Source organism: Hemiscyllium ocellatum, chromosome 10, assembly GCF_020745735.1.
Source record: "Hemiscyllium ocellatum isolate sHemOce1 chromosome 10, sHemOce1.pat.X.cur, whole genome shotgun sequence".
Taxonomy (NCBI): Eukaryota; Metazoa; Chordata; class Chondrichthyes; order Orectolobiformes; family Hemiscylliidae; genus Hemiscyllium; species Hemiscyllium ocellatum.
The window spans coordinates 3046924-3064689 of record NC_083410.1 but is presented as its reverse complement, the minus strand read 5'-3'; the positions used below and the strand labels follow the sequence as shown (position 1 = coordinate 3064689).

At 43.8% G+C, this 17766-nt stretch overlaps 1 protein-coding gene across 1 annotated transcript; it reads right to left on the bottom strand.

Annotated features, from left to right (window-relative positions):
• Positions 1-1217: 1217 nt before the first annotated feature.
• On the bottom strand, positions 1218-17567 carry LOC132819613 (zinc-binding protein A33-like). The gene is made up of 6 exons (XM_060831191.1): positions 17136-17567; positions 11756-11851; positions 7590-7823; positions 6136-6158; positions 4517-4632; positions 1218-2326 (listed from the first exon to the last, which is right to left on the bottom strand). Exons 1-6 carry the CDS (start codon positions 17547-17549, stop codon positions 1779-1781), a joined length of 1431 nt encoding a protein of 476 aa, XP_060687174.1. The 5' UTR covers positions 17550-17567; the 3' UTR covers positions 1218-1778.
• Between the last annotated feature and the right edge of the window lie 199 nt (positions 17568-17766).

Sequence of the window (17766 nt, the reverse complement as noted above, 5' to 3'; positions counted from 1 at the left end):
CAGCCTCTCCATACCCTGTGTCAACCAAGCTGATCATGTCCAGAAGGCCTCTTGAAGGGATACTTGCTCCGATCTGCACTTTTCCAGGCCATTCAGCCCATCAAATCTGCTCCATCATTCAATAAGATCATGGCTGATCATCAGCTCCACTTTCCTCCCTTTTCCTGGTAACCCTTGATTCCCTTCCTGATTAAAAATCTGTCAGTCTCAGCCTTAGATATAATTAATGACCCAGTCTCAACAGCCCACTGTGGTAAGGAATTCCCATCTATTCACTTCCCTCTGATAGGGGAGATTTCTCCTCATCTCTTCATAAATGTGTGACTCTTTACTCAGAGGTTACACCCTCTGGTATAAACTCTCTCAAAACAACTCTCTCCATATCAAGCCTGTCAAAACCCTAAGAGTCTTATATGTGTCATGGTCTTTCACTCTGCCAAACTACAATGAGTTCAAGCCCAACCTAGTCAACCTCTCCTCATAGGGAGGGTGGGGAATCAGGGGTGAGGAGCTAGGGGAGACAGCTTCCCTGGAATGGTGCAGATGAGAGCAAGTATCCCTTCAGGACCCTGTCTGGATATGACCAGCTTGGTCAATATAAGGTATGGAGAGCTGTGTTATGAGGAGAGTTTGAGTTGTTGGGCCTGTACTCAGTTGAATTTTGAGTCCAAATCATTGGTTATCAATAAATGATCACTGGTGGGGAGAAGTCAGGACTCATCTTCAAAACCCAAAACGTTGACTTCTCCACCTCCTGATGCTGCCTGGCTTGCTGTGTTCTTCCAACCTCCGGCTTGTCTACCTTGGATTCCAGCATTTGCAGATTTTTTTGTCTTCAGCTGACAGGAGGGGCTGAATGGTCTCTGCCTGCTCCTCTGATATTACCATGTTCTGCCAGTAGATGTCTCATATGGGAAAATATTAATTTGTGCCAATTGACCTGTGGAAGTGGTTTGATCATCTAACATTGAGTTCCAGACCTTTCTCACACAGGTTTTATAAATAGGGGCCCAGAGATTGGATATTCTGCCCAGGTCTGGCTTCCGAACTTCAGGAAAAACATATTGGAGAAAGATGATTCCAGGTCAAAGGTTCAAATGGCGAGGACGGAGGGAAGCTAGATTTTTTTTATTAAAACAAATCTAAATGGAGAAGTTCACATTTTGAAATGTTCTGACCAGATAAGCTTAGAGAAATTATTTAAACTGGCCCAAGATTTGGTCGTCTAGGATGAAAAATCAGAAATTTCATGCCATTGGGTACAGATCAAAGGTAAGGTTAAGAGAATATAACATTCTGCATGAGATCAGGTCAGAGAATACTCAGCAATGCAATTTGAATCCCTTTGAAATGAAGAGAGTGAACGTATACAAAGGAAAAGGCTCTTTAGCAAAGGACAGGTAAATGGACTACAATTATTTACAGGGCTGGCACAGGTATAGTGGGTCTAATGGCCTCTTTCCAATTCTATTTAAGCTATTTCTAAAGGTTTCTTTATGGGATCCATTGCCATTACATTCTGATGGGATTCTGTTGAGGGACAGAGAGCAGGATGGGTGACACACACACACACACACACACACACACACACACACACACACACACACACACACACACACACACACACACACACACACGTCCTTTAGCCTCAGATGGCACTCTGTATTTGAAGGGAAATTAAGTACTGCTCTCTCTTCGCCCAAAGTGCAATAACACTGGGAATTTCATCGGCGAACGAGTGCTTGAGAAACCGTTTGACTGTGTCCAATCTAATGGCATTAATCCTGTAAAATCACCTTCCGAGGATAGATCTTCATGAGTGAAATGTTATTAGTGTCTTGGAGGAGGTACGGACAAAAATAAGGGTACAGCTTCTCTGTAAAGGTGTCTGTGAAGGTGTAGAGTAGGCTCATGTCTTCAAGGTTATAAAAAGACACCTGTCCAGCTTTGTAATCCAGACAAACACGGATGATCTTGGGATTAATGCTGAGCTCTGTGCGCCAAGGTGAGGTGCAGGCATAGTATTCATTCCCATCCATTAGCCCAATGGCCCAGAAACCATTCTCTGGATCCACCTTGATGATTCCTTTCCTCTGGATGGATTCTTGGGCCACTCCTAAACACCAACTGCTCTGCCCCCTCACGTCCACGTCCCAGTGGTGCTGACCTGAACTGTACCCCTCCAATCCCAGCACCGAAACACAGGAGTCAAACCGCTCTGGATTGTCTGGTAGCAGTTGTTTGTTGTGGCTGTATCCCATCATGGTCAAATCCTGCGACAGAGAGAGCCAAGGGGCTGCTGTGTTTGGGTCCAGGATCACAGAGGCTGAAGGGATAGAGAACGAGAAGTTAAGGCTGAGCTCTTCACAAAGTGTTACATGTCAAATGAGAGTACTGTTGGTCACACACACACATGTATATGTCTAATAACAGGCTGTAGGGATGTGGAAAGCAGATCATGTCCTGGAGGAGTTCATGAGGAGGTACTGGGGCTGTCACTGGGCTAGAATCCACAATTGCAGGTCATGTTCTGAAGGACATAGGTTTGAATCCCATCATGGCAGACAGTGACATTTGAATTCAATTGATAAATAAATCTGGAATAAGAGGTGGCCATACAGTAACCAAGTAATCATTGTTAACTGTCCCAAACAAAATAACACAAATATCCTTCAGGGAAGGCAATCCACCTTCCTTACCTTGTCTGACCTATGTGGGACTCCAGATCCAGAGGAACGTGGTTGACTTACCTCCCCTCTGGGTAATTAGGTATGATCAATAAGTGCTGCTTCAAGCAGCGACACTCAGAATAATAGAAAGTGTTCCTCCTGTCTGGACAATAATCCAGAGGAACCAATCACTTGTGAACATATAACTTTTCTCATTTCTGTTCCTATTTATTCCAATAACAATTGAGTTTATCTAAGCTTGGTACCATCACAGGAGTGTAATAAGTTTACACTTGACATTGAGCTGAACAAGGAGCATATTTGGCCCAAAACTTGTTCAAAGAGATAAGATTGAAGGAGGACAAGGAGTTTCTGGCAGGAAATTCCCAAGTTAGGTCCTCATCAGCTCAATGCACGGCTGACAAAGACAGAGCAATGGGAATTGGAGGGGGAATGCTCAGGAGGCCAGAATTGCTGGTGTGTAGACACCTTGGAGGGCTCTGGGGCTGGGAGTGATGGGGGCTGGAGGGTGATGGGGGCTGGAGGGAGGTAGGGGGAGCTGAGGAATGGAAGGATTTGGAAATGGCAACCATCTGGTGATGCAGCAAGTCAACATGAGGATGGAAGCCAGTTCCTGTCACTGGCTCTATCTGCAGAGAGTCGGTTGATATTTCAGTTTGATGGCAACTCACTCTGTTACAATTGCTGCATTACTTGACCAGAGTCAGCGTGGGTGAGTGAGCACAGGGGGAATGGTGAGCGGGATTTGGTGGGAGCTCATACAGAGGCAGCAGAATTTCAGGCAGTGGGATTTTGGAAGATGGGGTAAAGGCAGCCAAACAGAGAGAGAGTTAGAATGGTCACGTTTGGAGGTAACACACATGCTGATGAGAGTTTCATGGATGGAATTTGGGCAGGACTGGGACAATGTTACAAAGATGGAACTTGGTGGTCATGGCAACGGAGGTTTGTAGAGCATCGGGTCAGCTTAATACTACATTCAGGCAAATAGCAGGCACTGTTCTTAGCTGGCGAGAGATTTGATTCTCCTGGTTTGATTAAAAATGAGAGTTACTGTCACAGATTTCCATATATCCAATAATCCATTCTCAACTCAATGTATTTGTTAGAAAATTGACATGCTGAAATTGAAGTTAGTATTTAATGGTAAAACGTGCATGCATATCTTCCATAGAAAAGTTCATTAAGATTACAATAAAAGATACAGGAGGAGGCCATTCAGCCCCTCAAACCTTCTCTACCATTCAACAGGTTCACAGCTGATCCGAGATTGCTCCCGGTCCATTCTGCTGCCCCGTAACCCATGTTTCCCTAACTGATCGAGAAACTCTCTATCTCAATCTTAAACACACACAGGCCCCCACACTTCTCTGTGGTAAGGAGTTTCATAGACTAACAGTCCTGTGAGAGAAGGAATTCCTCCTCATCTCAGTCTGAAATTGGTGCCCCTTTATTCTGACACTGTTCCCTCTGACCCTAGACTCTCCCATGAGGGGGAACACTCTCTGACCCTGTCAAGCCCCTTAAGAATCCTGTAGGTTTCAATGAGATTGCCTCTCACACTTGTAAACCCCAGTAAGAGTCCCAACCTATTTAACCTTTGCTCATAAGACAATCCCTCCATCCCAGGGATCATCCCAGTGAATTTTCTCTGAGCTGCTTCCAATGAAATAATACCTCCCCTAAAATAAATAATCCAAACGTGGTCTCACCAGCAACTTGTACAACTTCAACAAGACTTAATAGAGTTTATCCTTTCATTCTATTATAACAGAGTGGAATAATTTTACAGCTGGATAATGATGCATTGCCAATATGTTACACACCTGGATTGATAATGTTCAGCATCTTCTTCCAGACTTTGTATTGCAATGATCCAACATAGCGACCGACATTAATCATGGCAGAGACTGTCTCTGGACACTGGGGAGTGCAGTTTGCTCTGTAAGCAGACAACGTGTTGGAGGCATTAATGCTGTTCTCCTTCACATGCATTCTGAAGTCACTCTTGTACATTAAAAATGAGGAACTGCTGATTTAAACTTTGCCTCTCCCTGAGATGGGAGCAAGTAATTTAAGAACCAAAACAAAGGAAAAAGGTTCAGCTATCACTTGAACTCTTCTTAAGGAGTTTATGTACATTTTGAAGCACAGGACAAATGCAGCATCTTTGATTCCACCTGGAGCCTGGAGCTGAGAGTTGGCTAACAGCTTTCACTGATGAGGGTGTCCTCTGTGATCCTGCTGAGCAGCGAGACTGAAGCTCACCGTCATTGCTTTGCTTTCATTTTCTGTCCTTCCAATAATAAACTCAAGTACCTCTTTATCCTTAAACATCACCCTAACTTTCCCCAGCTCTTTTCGTGATCAGTGCACATGGAGACCAGGCTCAAATCAACACAATTACGTGGTTTAAATGTCCTGACAAGACTCAACCCGAAGTCTCTGAACTCTCACAGCCAATGAGGTGTTTCTGTAACACAGCCACAGGTTGTAATGCAGGGGGTGAAGCAAGCAGTTTTTACAGATTCCACATCACGACAGTGAGTGCATAGCTAACGCAGCTCATTAGCTTAAAGCACTTGGAGGTGCTCTGTGGTGATAACAGATGCAATATAAATTCAAGCATCTGCAAACAACAATGGTCAGATCACCTTGCTAAATGATAGTTAGTGAAGGTTAAATATTAGTCAGGGCATTGGGAGGCACCCTCTGCTCCCAGTGGCTGGAAGATATTCCTTCTCTATCTAACAGGGCCTCGGTTAATCATCACAGCTGGCAGTGATAGCAGGGCTGAATGGCCTGATCAGGCCATGCCATGCTACATTCCTCAGTGCTGCAGGAGACACTCAGTCGTGTTTGTGCCTGAGATTTCCTCCCACAACCTTTTAGCTCAAATGTTCCGGCTCCTGCTGCAGAGCAGCTCAGACCAGGCTCATCTCCGATCATTTCAGTATCGGGGTTTCTCAGCACTCCTGAGAAAGAGGTTAGCTGGCCTCATCAAACCTCTGCCCATCATCACAGGGTCAGGAGTCTGATGGTTCACCCCCATGAACTCACTCAGGGAAGGAGCTAAGATTAGATTAGATTCCCTACAGTGTGGAAACAGGCCCTTCGGCCCAACAAGTCCACACCGACCCTCCAAAGAGTAACCCAGCCAGACCCATTTCCCTCTGATTAATGCACCTAACACTATGGACAATTTAGCATGGCCAATTCACCTGACCTGCACATCTTTGGACTGTGGGAGGAAACCGGAGCACCCGGAGGAAACCCACACAGACACAGGGAGAATGTGCAAACTCCACACAGTCAGTTGCTGGAACTGAACCTGGGACCCTGGTGCTGTGAGGCAGCAGTGCTAACCACTAAGTCACCATACCACTTCTAAGTATGGAGTCTGGATAAATTCAGAAAACGAGGGGCAGCCAGGAGCTGTTCATACCTTTTCCTTGTTGCTGGAAGATTCTGAAAGAGAAAACAGAAAGGGTGAAATGCTGAGTAACACAGACAAACTTGTTCATCCATTCCCAAAAATTCTTCTGATGATCCTTAATGAGAATTGACTGACAAACCTATGTAATGGACTGACAAGGGACAAGGTTTATTTATCTATGCTTTCATTCATGGGATGTGGGGGTGTCTCTGGCCAGCCCAGCATTTATTACCCATCCCTAATTGCCCAGAGGGCACTTAAGAGTCACCCACGTTACTGTGGGTCTGGAGTCACATGTAGGCCAGACCAGGTACGGATGGCAGCTTCCTTCCCTAAAGGACATTAGTGGCTCAGATGGGTTTTTCCTGACAATCAACAATGGATTCATGGGTTATGACCATTAGATCCTTAATTCCAGATTTCTATTTAATTCAATTCCCACCATCTGCCATGGCAGGATTCAAACTTGGGTCCTCAGCTCATTACATTACAGTCCAGTGATAATACCATTAGGCTAATGTCTCCCAAACATGACACTGCACGTAAAATAGACAATGTTTGACTAAGGCAGGTAGTAAGAGGATAAAGATATGGTGGTTTTGAACAAACCAAAATAAAATTTACCAAACAAAGGAAAGTAAAACAATCCACTGCATATACAATGTATATACATATAATATACAATGTATGTGTATATATTGTGTAATAAAATGTATGCTTGAATATTCAGGGTTGACATGGGGTAAATGTAATGCAGCTGACAATCTGAGGTTGAATGCCTCACCGAGAACATCACATGGTGGTGTCGAGCACCAGGTTCTTTAGTGTCTGTGTTAACAGTTCTCCCTAAAGCATCCCTACCCGAATCTGACCAGACAGCTCCTCAGCTCAAAGTTGTTTGGGATCTCGCTGTGATTGCAAATCACACTGACATAAATATCACCGGCAGGCATTGATATGGCTATGGCGGTGGAGCCGGGTTTGAGCTGGCGTGGTACCCGGTGACATTGGTAGGGTCTGTATTGGCGAGGTCCAGTGAGGACTCAGTGGTGAGGGCACTGGTGGAGGTGAGATGGCACTGAAGGCTGGTGTCTTTAGTTTCTGCAGCGGTGATGTGGTGGAGGGGACTCATGTCTGGCCATGGTGGAGCACTTAAGGAGGAGTGTAAAGTTTGACACTTTTTCTTTATTTCTTTATTTTTCTGCCTTTATGTTCTATGTTTTGGTTTACTTTTCTCCGTTTTAAGATGGCCCCAGAGTGTGGCAACATTATACAACACTTTTCACTGTATGGTGTAAAAATAAATAAATCAAATATGGTGTGTTACAGATGGAACCGAACAGAGAGGATATTTAATAAAAGGACATTAAATCAATCCTTCCTTCCATATCTCTGATGGTTAGTTTCCCACTAACCCAACCCTCTGCCTATAACCTCATGCTCCCTGAGCTACTGTTACTTACCAGTAAGAAAAGGGCTGAGTCCCTTTGACTGAGCTCACTCTCGATTGACTGAATGGTAGCTTCTAATGAGGAAATATCCTCAGAGACCTCCTTGATCTTTTGTTTCATTAACTGAACATGATGTTCTTCTTCTTTCTGGAGACTGCTCATGAGAATCCTCTCTTCCTGGTGAAGGAAACAGTGAAGCTTCTGAAATTCCTGTTTGATCTGTTTCTCAGTTCCCGAAGCCTGGCTCTGTTAGAAACCAAAACAGTTTGAGTCTGACAAATAAACACAAAATACTACAGATGCTAGGGATCTGAAATGTAACAGAAAATGCTGAAGAAACTCAGCGGGTCTGGCAGAATATATAGAAAGAAGTCAGAGTTAATATTTCGGTTTGAGTGACCCTTCCTTCAGGTCTGGTACAACTCTTCATCAGAACTCATCTGAAGCAGTCATATCAGACTTTTAACGTTAACTCTGTTTCTCTCTCCACAGACACTATCAGACCTGCTGAGTTTCTCCAACACTTTCTCTTTTTTTTGAGTCTAAAGGATTTGCACTTGGCGGATCCTTCTTGACTGGGTGGAAACTGCAGCGTGTGATGTTTTTTAGGAGTTGGGGGCTGTTGAAATGAGCTTTAGCTTTGGTGGATTATTGCAAAGAGGATATGTTCCATTTGCTGGAGGATTATATTTGTGGGAGAGTTATCCCTGGTAAATTACAGGCTGTTTTTGCCAGGGTCTGGATCAGTCACAGCTGGGTGTGTGAGTCAGGCAGCAACACACAGCCAAGGAAAACACTGAACAATAACTAGTTTCACATTTCTCAGATCAAAACAAACTCAGCCTGAGATCAGTGGGTGATGAGGAGATGCTGTGAGGGCGAACAGCAGGGGAACAAGGGGTGCACACAAACACTACATTGTTGCTGAGAAAGGATATATTGTGCTGGCATTAGCCCACTCTCCTTAACATTGTCATCCAGATCTGGGAAGCTATGCACATTGACTGAGGAGAAATCGAACTGCAGTTCAGTGGAATGAGAAATGTTACGTTGCATGTTTGGAGTCAAGGTCCTGATCCATAGTCTATCAACATGAAAATGAAAGTAAAATTCTGACAATGCAAGAGACAATGCAATGAAAATATAAACAAGCAGTTCTGGCAAACAGTTAGGCCAGAATCAAATTGCCAACTCTGTTTCTCTCTCCACAGATGCTGCCAGATCTATTTGATACTCTTAAAGAATGTTATTAAACTGGAAAGAGTGCAGAAGAAATTTACAAGGTTGTTACCTGGAGTCAATGGGAGAGGTTGGACAAACTAGGATCTTTCTCTTCACAGTAAAAAGTGAGGTCTGCAGATGCTGGAGATCAGAGCTGAAAATGTGTTGCTGGTTAAAGCACAGTAGGTCAGGCAGCATCCAAGGAACAGGAAATTCGACGTTTCGGGCCAGAGCCCTTCCTCATTCCTGATGAAGGGCTCTGGCCCGAAACGTCGAATTTCCTGTTCCTTGGATGCTGTTTGACCTGCTGTGCTTTAACCAGCAACACATTTTCAGCTCTTTCTCTTCAGAGCATAGGAGATTGAGGGGAGACATTATAGAGGTGCATAAGGTCATGAGAGGCATGGAAGGGTGAATGCACTCAGTCTTTTTTTCCCAGAGTTGGGGAATCAGGACTAGAGGGCATCAGTTTAAGGTTAGAGGGGAAAGAATAAAAGGGAACCTGAGGGGCAACTTTTTTTACACAGAGGGTGGGGCGCATATGTAATAAACTGCCAGTGGAAGTGGTTAGGTGGGTACGTTAACAACATTTAAAAGGCATTTGGACAAATACATGGATAGGAAAGGATTAGAAAGATATGGGTCAAGTGCAGGGAAATGGGGTTAGTGTGGATGGACATTTCGGTCAGCATCGATCAGTTTGGGCCAAAGGGCCTGTCTCGGTGCTGTAGGACTCTACAACTATCTACAACCTGCTGAGTTTCTGTTTGAATTGTTTCTGTATCAGATGGGCTAAGGATTCTGGCTTTGAGATGAGAGAGACTATCTCACTTCACCATCTGCAGTTCATTGATAAAGCTTTTTCAAAACGAGCTGAAAATGCCAACTCCACTCACGGGGTAATTATTCAGCTTCTGAGGAGTTAAGACAAATCCTGCTTCCCTGTATTTTTTTTCCCTCTCTATCTGGGCACAGGAATCATCTAGGAGAAAGTGAGGACTGCAGATGCTGGAGATCAGAGTTGAAAAATGTGTTGCTGGAAAAGCACAGCAGGTCAGGCAGCATCCAAGGAGCAGGAGAATCAATGTTTCGGGCATTGATCTTCCTGAAGAAGGGCTTATGCCCGAAACATCGATTCTCCTGCTCCTTGGATGCTGCCTGACCTGCTGTGCTTTTCCAGCAACACATTTTTCAGCACAGGAACCATCTATTCAACTCACTCCTTCCTCAATGCTCCCACACCCCCATCTTCAGCATAAATACCATCTTTCCCAACTGCTATCAGCTCTGAAGAAGGGTCATTGGACCTGAAATAGTAACTCTGTTTTCTTTCTCCACAGTTGGGTTTCCTCCGGGTGCTCCGGTTTCCTCCCACAATCCAAAAATGTGCAGGTTAAGTGAATTGGCCATGCTAAATTGCCCATAGTGTTAGGTGAAGGAGTAAATGTAGGAGAATGGGTCTGGGTGGGTTACGCTTCGGTGGGTCGGTGTGGACTTGTTGGGCCGAAGGGCCTGTTTCCACACTGTAAGTAACCTAATCTAATAGTTGCTGACAAATCTGCTGAGTTTGTCCAGAAGTTTCGGTTTAAGGTTTAGAATTCCAGCATCTTTAGTTCTTTGCTTTATTTAATTGAAACATGACCATGCTTTATAATGTTATTTAATCACAAGATACGGGCATTGCTGTCTGGGACAGTATTTACTGCCCGTCCCTAATTGTCCCTTGTGAAGTTAGGGGGTGGGGAGCTGCCTTCTCAAATCACTGCAGTCCATGTGCTGTGGGTTGACCCACAATGCCCTTAGGGAGGGGAATTCCAGGATTTTGACCCAGTGACAGGGAATGAACAGTGACATATTTCCAAGTCAGGGTGGTGAGTGGCTTGGAGGGGAACTTGCAAGGGGTCGTGTTCCCATGTATCCGCTGCCTTTGTCCTTCTCGATGGAAGTGGTCGTGGGTTTGGCAGATAGTTGTTACTTTTTATACTTTGTCCACTTCTGACCTGTGACTAACTCTCATACTAACTTTAACATTTCTGGTTAACCACAGATATTAGATCTGTCCCGAGAAATATTTGTTACACATTGGAATGTAACTATTCCATGCATTCAAAATATTTCCTTACATCCTGGCCTTTGTATCCCTATCGACCTATCTTGAAATCTCAATTAGTCAGCCTTGCTTTCATGCCCTTATTTAATTTCAAAAAAAGTCTCGGGCCCCCTTTTCTCTCCCTTGAAATGAATGTAAAATTCAATCAAATTGTGTTTGTTGCTGCCTAGTGGGACCTTCACTATGAGGCAAAAGTGAGGACTGCAGATGCTGGAAACCAGAGTTTAGATTAGAGTGGTGCTGGAAAAGCACAGCAGGTCAGGCAGCATCCGAGGAGCAGGAAAATCGACGTTTCGGGCAAAAGCCCTTCATCAGGAGCTGCCTGATGTGTTTTTCCAGCACCACTCTAATCTAAATTCCGGACCTTCACTGTGAGATCATTAATTAAACCTGACTCATTGCACAATACCAGATCTGGCATTACTTGCTCTATGGTTGGCTTCTGTAGTTAAGGTGATCATTTTATTTTTGTTATTGCCATCAATGAATATTTATGTGCATCCGTGATAATTTGGACATGTTAACCTTACTCAAATTTCAGTGGAATTAGTATTTAACGTATCCAGATCTGCTTTGCAGATTTTGGGGTTTACATGTAACTTTTGAACTATCAGTCCATGTGGGGAGCACTATGTGAGTGAGTGAATGAAGATTGGGCCATCTAAAACAACAAAACTGCATATTCACAAACATTCATGACAATCTTATCCTTATTCACTTACAGGCCACGGATTTAGAATTCTAATTCTGAAGAGGGACAAAAAGTTTTACTTTATTTCAGAACAAGGCTTGATAGACCTAATCTTCGAGGTTAGTTCTGCATTGAGCATGATCACTGGGAACTTACTTTGATGTGCTTTAAGGTGAGCTCATACTCATTTCTGATTGCACTGAATTTTGCCATCTTGGATTGTAGAGACTTCATCAGCATCTTCAACTCTTCCTGAAAGAATAATTGTTGAAAAATTCAGTTTTATAATGACTCATTGCCTGAAGCAAGAGGAAGAGAGTATGAGTGTGATAACAACAGCTCAGGCTTGGGGACTATAGGCAAGACATCAGGGACCAGTGTGTTCAACAGAGATTACTGATGTCGACTCACAGAGATTCTATTTTTTCATGGCCACAGGAAACAGCTGCAAATTATACCGAGGTCTGACACTTTGTGAGTTTCTCACATTGATGCTTTAAATAAATAAATGATTATAATTTACCATTGTGATGCTAGCAAGAAGGCTCACACATTGCTACTGACCATTTCTCCGCAAGTGGAAAGGTGTATTTTGAATAACAGAGTGAACAGAACCACAGGGTTAGTGCCGTAGAGCGCGAAAGCATAAAAGACCCATTGGTCCATCAAGTCTGTGCAACCACCTTACTACAGACTTCCCAAGCCCAATGGACACACCATACCTTTATAAGATATAGGAGTAGAATTAGACCATTCAACCCATCAAGTCTGCTCCACTATTCGATCATGGCTGATATGCTCCACACCCCCATTTTCTGCCCTCTCTCCATATCCCTTCAATCTATTACCAATTAAACTTCTGTCTAACTCCTCCTTAAATTTACTCCCCGTATCAGCATCCACTGCACTTTGGGGTAACAAGTTCCACAGATTCATAACCCTTTGGGACAAGTAGTTTCTCCTCAACTTCAAGGACAGAAGTTTCAGAAATTCTGGCTAATTTTAGGCTTCTATTCAATGGGCTAGTAATTCAGAAATGTATTCTAAGTGAGTGATATGAAAATTTATGTTCTCAATCACCTGCAAGATACATTGAAGATATATTTAACATCGATTCAACTTAAACAGGCAGATAAATATGTCGGAATGATTTCGATCCTACAAGTCGGATGGAAGTGGACAGATGGCCAATTTAACCTGAGATTAATTACACCCTGCGGAGAGCCATATCCAACCTTTTCTGATATTAACAGATGTTTTAGGTCAGGCAACTGAACCCAAACCTGTTGAAGTGCTAATTCATGTTGTAAAATATTTTTGATAACATCATCAGAACATGAGGAACAAATGAGGGTCAATTCCTTACATGACACCTTCCAAATGCACAACTATTTTCATCTAGAAGGACAAAGGCAACAGATAATGGGAACACCAGGCCCTGCAAGTTCCCCTTTAAGCCCCTCACTATCCTGACTTGAAAATATATCCCTGTTCCTTCAATGTCACTGGATCCAAATCCTGGAATTCCCTCCCTAATGACATTGTGGGTCAACCTACAGCACATGGACTGCAGCAGTTCAAGAAGGCAGCTCACCCTCACCTTCTCAAGGGGCAACTAGGGACAGGCAGTAAATACTGTTCCAGCCAGTGATACCCACATCCCATGAATGAATGATATAACAATAGAATGCTTTGCAGCCACAAACTCAGAGTTGGGGGGGATAGTGGAGTTGCTATTGCTGAGACAGGGCTCAAGGCAATCAGGACATGGACTAACAGAGCAAATCTATCGATACAGGGGCCCAAGTAAAGTTTGTGAAGCAGGATGAAATCTCTGCAATGAAAAGAGAGGATATTGCGATGAAGGTGTGCTTTTTGAAATATAATTGACAAAACACAGGCTTAAATCTTGAACTTTTTAAAAAGAATACTCTTCAACGCCAAGAAAGGTCACTTCAACAGCAATAAATGCGGCTACAGTAGCAAGGAACAGGGGTTGAATAGAGACAACCCATCCACAAGACTTTCACAGAGATATCACAGCGGCCCATTCTGTGGGGGGAATGAAGCCACTGAATTTTGAACGCAGATAGACAGAGTCGGAGATAATGTGGCTGAGAGGCCCTTTGACCTCTCGCAATTGTTGAAACTCTTATCATCAAAGTGTGTGAACTGACAACAGTTCTTCACCACTCATGCAGGCTGCTAAAGAAGACATGCCGTTACCTAAATGTCTCCCAAACAAAGACTTTGACCAGCCACAACTGATCCAGGAAGACACCCTTGTTCCGACAGCTTGGATGTACAAGTAACTTCAGCTACAGGTCAACATTTGGGACGATCCATTAATGACCCCTTTCTCCTGACTTCAACTGTCACCTGATGAAAGTTGTTTAAAGACGAGACCTTTTACTTTTTCACACTTGTGTCTCTGTGTGTAGTACGTGTGTGTGTATGTGTGTGAGAGAGTATGTGTGTGTGAGAGAGTGTGTGTGTGTGTGTGAGAGAGAGTGTATGTGTCTGTGTGTGTGTGTGTGTGTGCATGTGAGTGTGTGTGAGAGTTAGTGTGTGTGTGTGTAAGTGAGAGAAAGAGAGAGAAAAGGGCAGATATGTAATTGCACGGTTTGAACATTTTGTTATTAATCTTTATGTCATTGCTTGAGTAAATTTTCTTTGTAATAAGTTAGTTTGTTAACAAATGAAATGTGGTTGCATCATTTCTAAAACTATACAGAATAAACCTGATACATAGATCATTGGTAATATTATTGGCCTTTATAATTTGCAATGACCAGTTGAGGGATAAGGAATCAGTTGACTCACTCCCTGCTAACTCAGTTGCAACAATATAGTGAGAGGAAAATTGTGGATTTACAGGAAGCATTCAGAACAAGGAAGGGATTAGGGCTGCAGTAAGAGTTGGCTACAGAGTGACTTGGTGTCAGTGCTGAAGTGCTCCTTTACACGGATGCTGGGATTAGGTATATGGGTAGTAAGACGTTTTAATGGGGAACTGTAACTTTCAGGTAGATTGGTGTATGTCTGGGATGTCCTGAGTGTGTCTGGAATAATTTTCTCCGAGAATAAGTGAACAGAAAATGTGAGAGTTAGTGTAATGAACAACAATAATGAGTTAGTTACAGCCTAATGCTGCATAAACATTTATCAAAGAGTGATCATTACATGAACAAATTCAACATAATATTTGAAAGAAAGAGAGAGAAAGATGTGAAACAGCTGCTACGATTCTAGTTTTGGGTGAGACTAACCTAATTGTGACAAGACACTGTCCACAATAAACTGGGCAAATCTGTTAGTGGGAGAGACAGAGAGGATGGGAGAATTTAATGTAGCACAGACAACAAAAAGGGGTAAGGAACAGGGTAAAACTTGACAACTTCTAACACAGTTTCAAAATTTGCAGGTGATACAAAACCTGGAAGCTTTTTTGTGATTAGGAGGATAGGGTAGAAGTTCAAGAGGACAGAGACAGGCTGGGAAGGCAAATTATGTTTAATGCAGAGAAATGTGCAGTGATTCACTGAGGTAGAACATGGAGAGACAGATTTAAATTACAGGATCCAATGGGAAAGGGACTGCAGGAGCAGAGGGACCTGGGTATATGTGCGCTGAAATCATGGAGGATGGCAGGACAGGGTAAGGCAGTGATTAATGAAGGTCAAGGGAAGCTGAAATGTTTTACCTTACTCTCACAATACAAGGAAGAAGAGGAGTTTAGACCACCCTTGACAAGAGCAGCTGTTGACAGAGTGGCAATCTCACCAGATTAATAATTCCAGAACACCAGGCTAACGTTCCCATTCAAATCAGTGAAATGCAAATTCAATGAGGGGCTGGGGAGCGAGCAGAAAGTAAAATCGCAGTCATTGTGATCAGCATCCATCAGGTTTACCAATATCTTCAATGAAAGGAAACCTGCTGATCTAGAGGTGATTTCAAGCCCAAAGCAATGTAGTTCATTAATTTTTAACTGCCCTTTGGGAATGAGGGACGGGCAACAAATAAATGTTGTTCCAGTCAGTGATGAGAAATGTGTTGCTGGAAAAGCGCAGCAGGGCAGGCAACAGCCAAGAAGCAGGAGAGCCGACGTTTCGGGTATAAGCCCTTCTTCAGGAATGAGGAAGGTGTGCCAAGCAGGCTAAGATAAAAGGTAGGGAGGAGGGACTTGGGGGAGGGGCGTTGGGAATGCAATAGGTGGAAGGAGGTTAAAGTGAGGGTGATAGGCCGGAGAGGGGGAGGGGGGCGGACAGGTCAGGAAGAAGATTGCTGGTCAAGCAAGCAGTGCTGAGTCCAAGGGTTGGGACTGAGATAAGGTGGGGGGGGGCGGGGGGGGGGGAGGAGAAATGAAGAAGCTGGAGAAATCTGCATTCATCCCTTGTGGTTGGAAGGTTCCTAGGCAGAAGATGAGGTGCTCTTCCTCCAGGCATCGTGTTGCCGTGGTCTAGCGATGGAGGAGGCCAAGGACCTGCATGTCCTTGGCGGAGTGGGAGGGGGAGTTAAAGTGTTCAGCCTCAGGGCAGTTGAGTTGGTTGGTGCTGGTGTCCCAGAGGTGTTCTGTCCACATTACTGAGGAATTCCTACACATTGCTGTACACTGGTCAGTAGCCAGTGACACTTGGAGAATGGTGAAGGGTCATTCTGAACATCAAGCCCTCATGCTATGACAGGCTGGTCAGCAGCCAACTGAAACCATTGACCTCACACTGGATTTACATCAAGGGGGCACTATTTCAAAATCAGGAGCGTCTCGTTTACTCACGAGGAGGAATTTCTACTTTCAGTAGTTTGCAGGTTTGTGGAATTCTCTTGCTTCAGAGAACATTGGAGATTGGGTCATTAAAAATATTCAGGGTTGAGCTAGACAAAGAGACAGAACTGACAGGAAAATGTAACTTTGACCAAAGCCTGATCAGCCACAATAGTACAGAATGGCAGATTGGGTTTAAGGGGCTGAATGGTCTATTCCTGCGTCTGAAAGGGATGAACTTGTGTTCCTATTAAAACCCTTGGCTAAAAGCCCACATGAAAAGTTAAAGGGGCCAGATCCAAACTTTAAAAACTTAAAGGTGCTGATGGGTTCCAGGGGCACTATATTCAGATCATGTCCAGTCAGGGCCATACACTGTAGGGAGAAGGATGGAGCAGCTCAGCTGGAGTTTGAGCAGTGTGCTGCATTTTTCTGCTGTCTGTAATAGCCATATAATACTCCTCTGGAAAATCATGCATTGTTACACAATGATACAATGGATTCTGGTTCAGTTGGCAGTTGGCAGATTTTCAATCTCAAGACAAAAACAAAAGAGGAAAAATAGATTTTGAGCAGACCTTCCAGGGCAGTGCTCTGCCAAGAGATTCTTGAACATTCCATTCTGTGCAGTTAATGCTGACCCTCTCCTCCTCTGCCACTCAGGCAGTATACGGTATAAATATGTCGGTGTGACTCAAGTGCTGTGTTTATAATTATTGCTCCCAAGTATTTGGGCAGCAGACTACCCTCTCCTTACTCTCACCATACCTTAGACTCTTTAGTTGCTTCCTCCAAGGGACGACATCTATGGTTTTCGTGCTTTTTTGAATGCAGGCAAACGACACACATCACCTCCTGGTCCTCCTGACAGTACAGCTTCACAAGCTCTTTGTGCAAGCTACACACTGGGTCTGGCTGACTGACCTCCTGCTCTTTTGTAAACTCCTTGAGAAAAGATTCCACAATGTTGGCCAGTGTGCGATTCCATTTTAAATCTTTGATGGAATACATTTCCCTGCAAACAGGACACTCAGAGTTCCCTTTCTTCTTCCAGTAGCTTGTCAGACAAGCCCAGCAGAAATTGTGTTGGCACGGGGGAGAGACAGGGTTCTTGAAGATATCCTGACAAATTGGGCATGAGAGCTCATCTTCCAGCCAGGATATCTTCCCTCCTGCTTCCATTTCTCAAAAAGATGTTATTCAAACCAACTGGCTTCCTGTTGATAGTGCAGCCAGCAGAAAGTCATTGCAACGTAACTGTTTCTGTTCCTGTTTTTAATTAAAGGGGCACTGTTCCACTGACAGTATTAGCAAGGTTATTCTTTCACAGAAACGAACAAATGTGAATCACTTCAGAACAAAAACGCTGAGCAGGATGGTGGTTTTATAAGAAAATAGC

What these genes read in the sequence shown, in the direction of transcription:
- LOC132819613 (XM_060831191.1), bottom strand. Translation starts at nt 17,549, where the DNA reads ATGGAAGCAGGAGGGAAGATATCCTGGCTGGAAGATGAGCTCTCATGC. An exon ending in AAGCAACTAAAGAGTCTAAG is followed by an intron (nt 11,852 to 17,135) that starts GTATGGTGAGAG and finishes TTATTCTTTCAG; the next exon opens with GAAGAGTTGAAGATGCTGAT. An exon ending in TCACCTTAAAGCACATCAAA is followed by an intron (nt 7,824 to 11,755) that starts GTAAGTTCCCAG and finishes GGTTTCTAACAG; the next exon opens with AGCCAGGCTTCGGGAACTGA.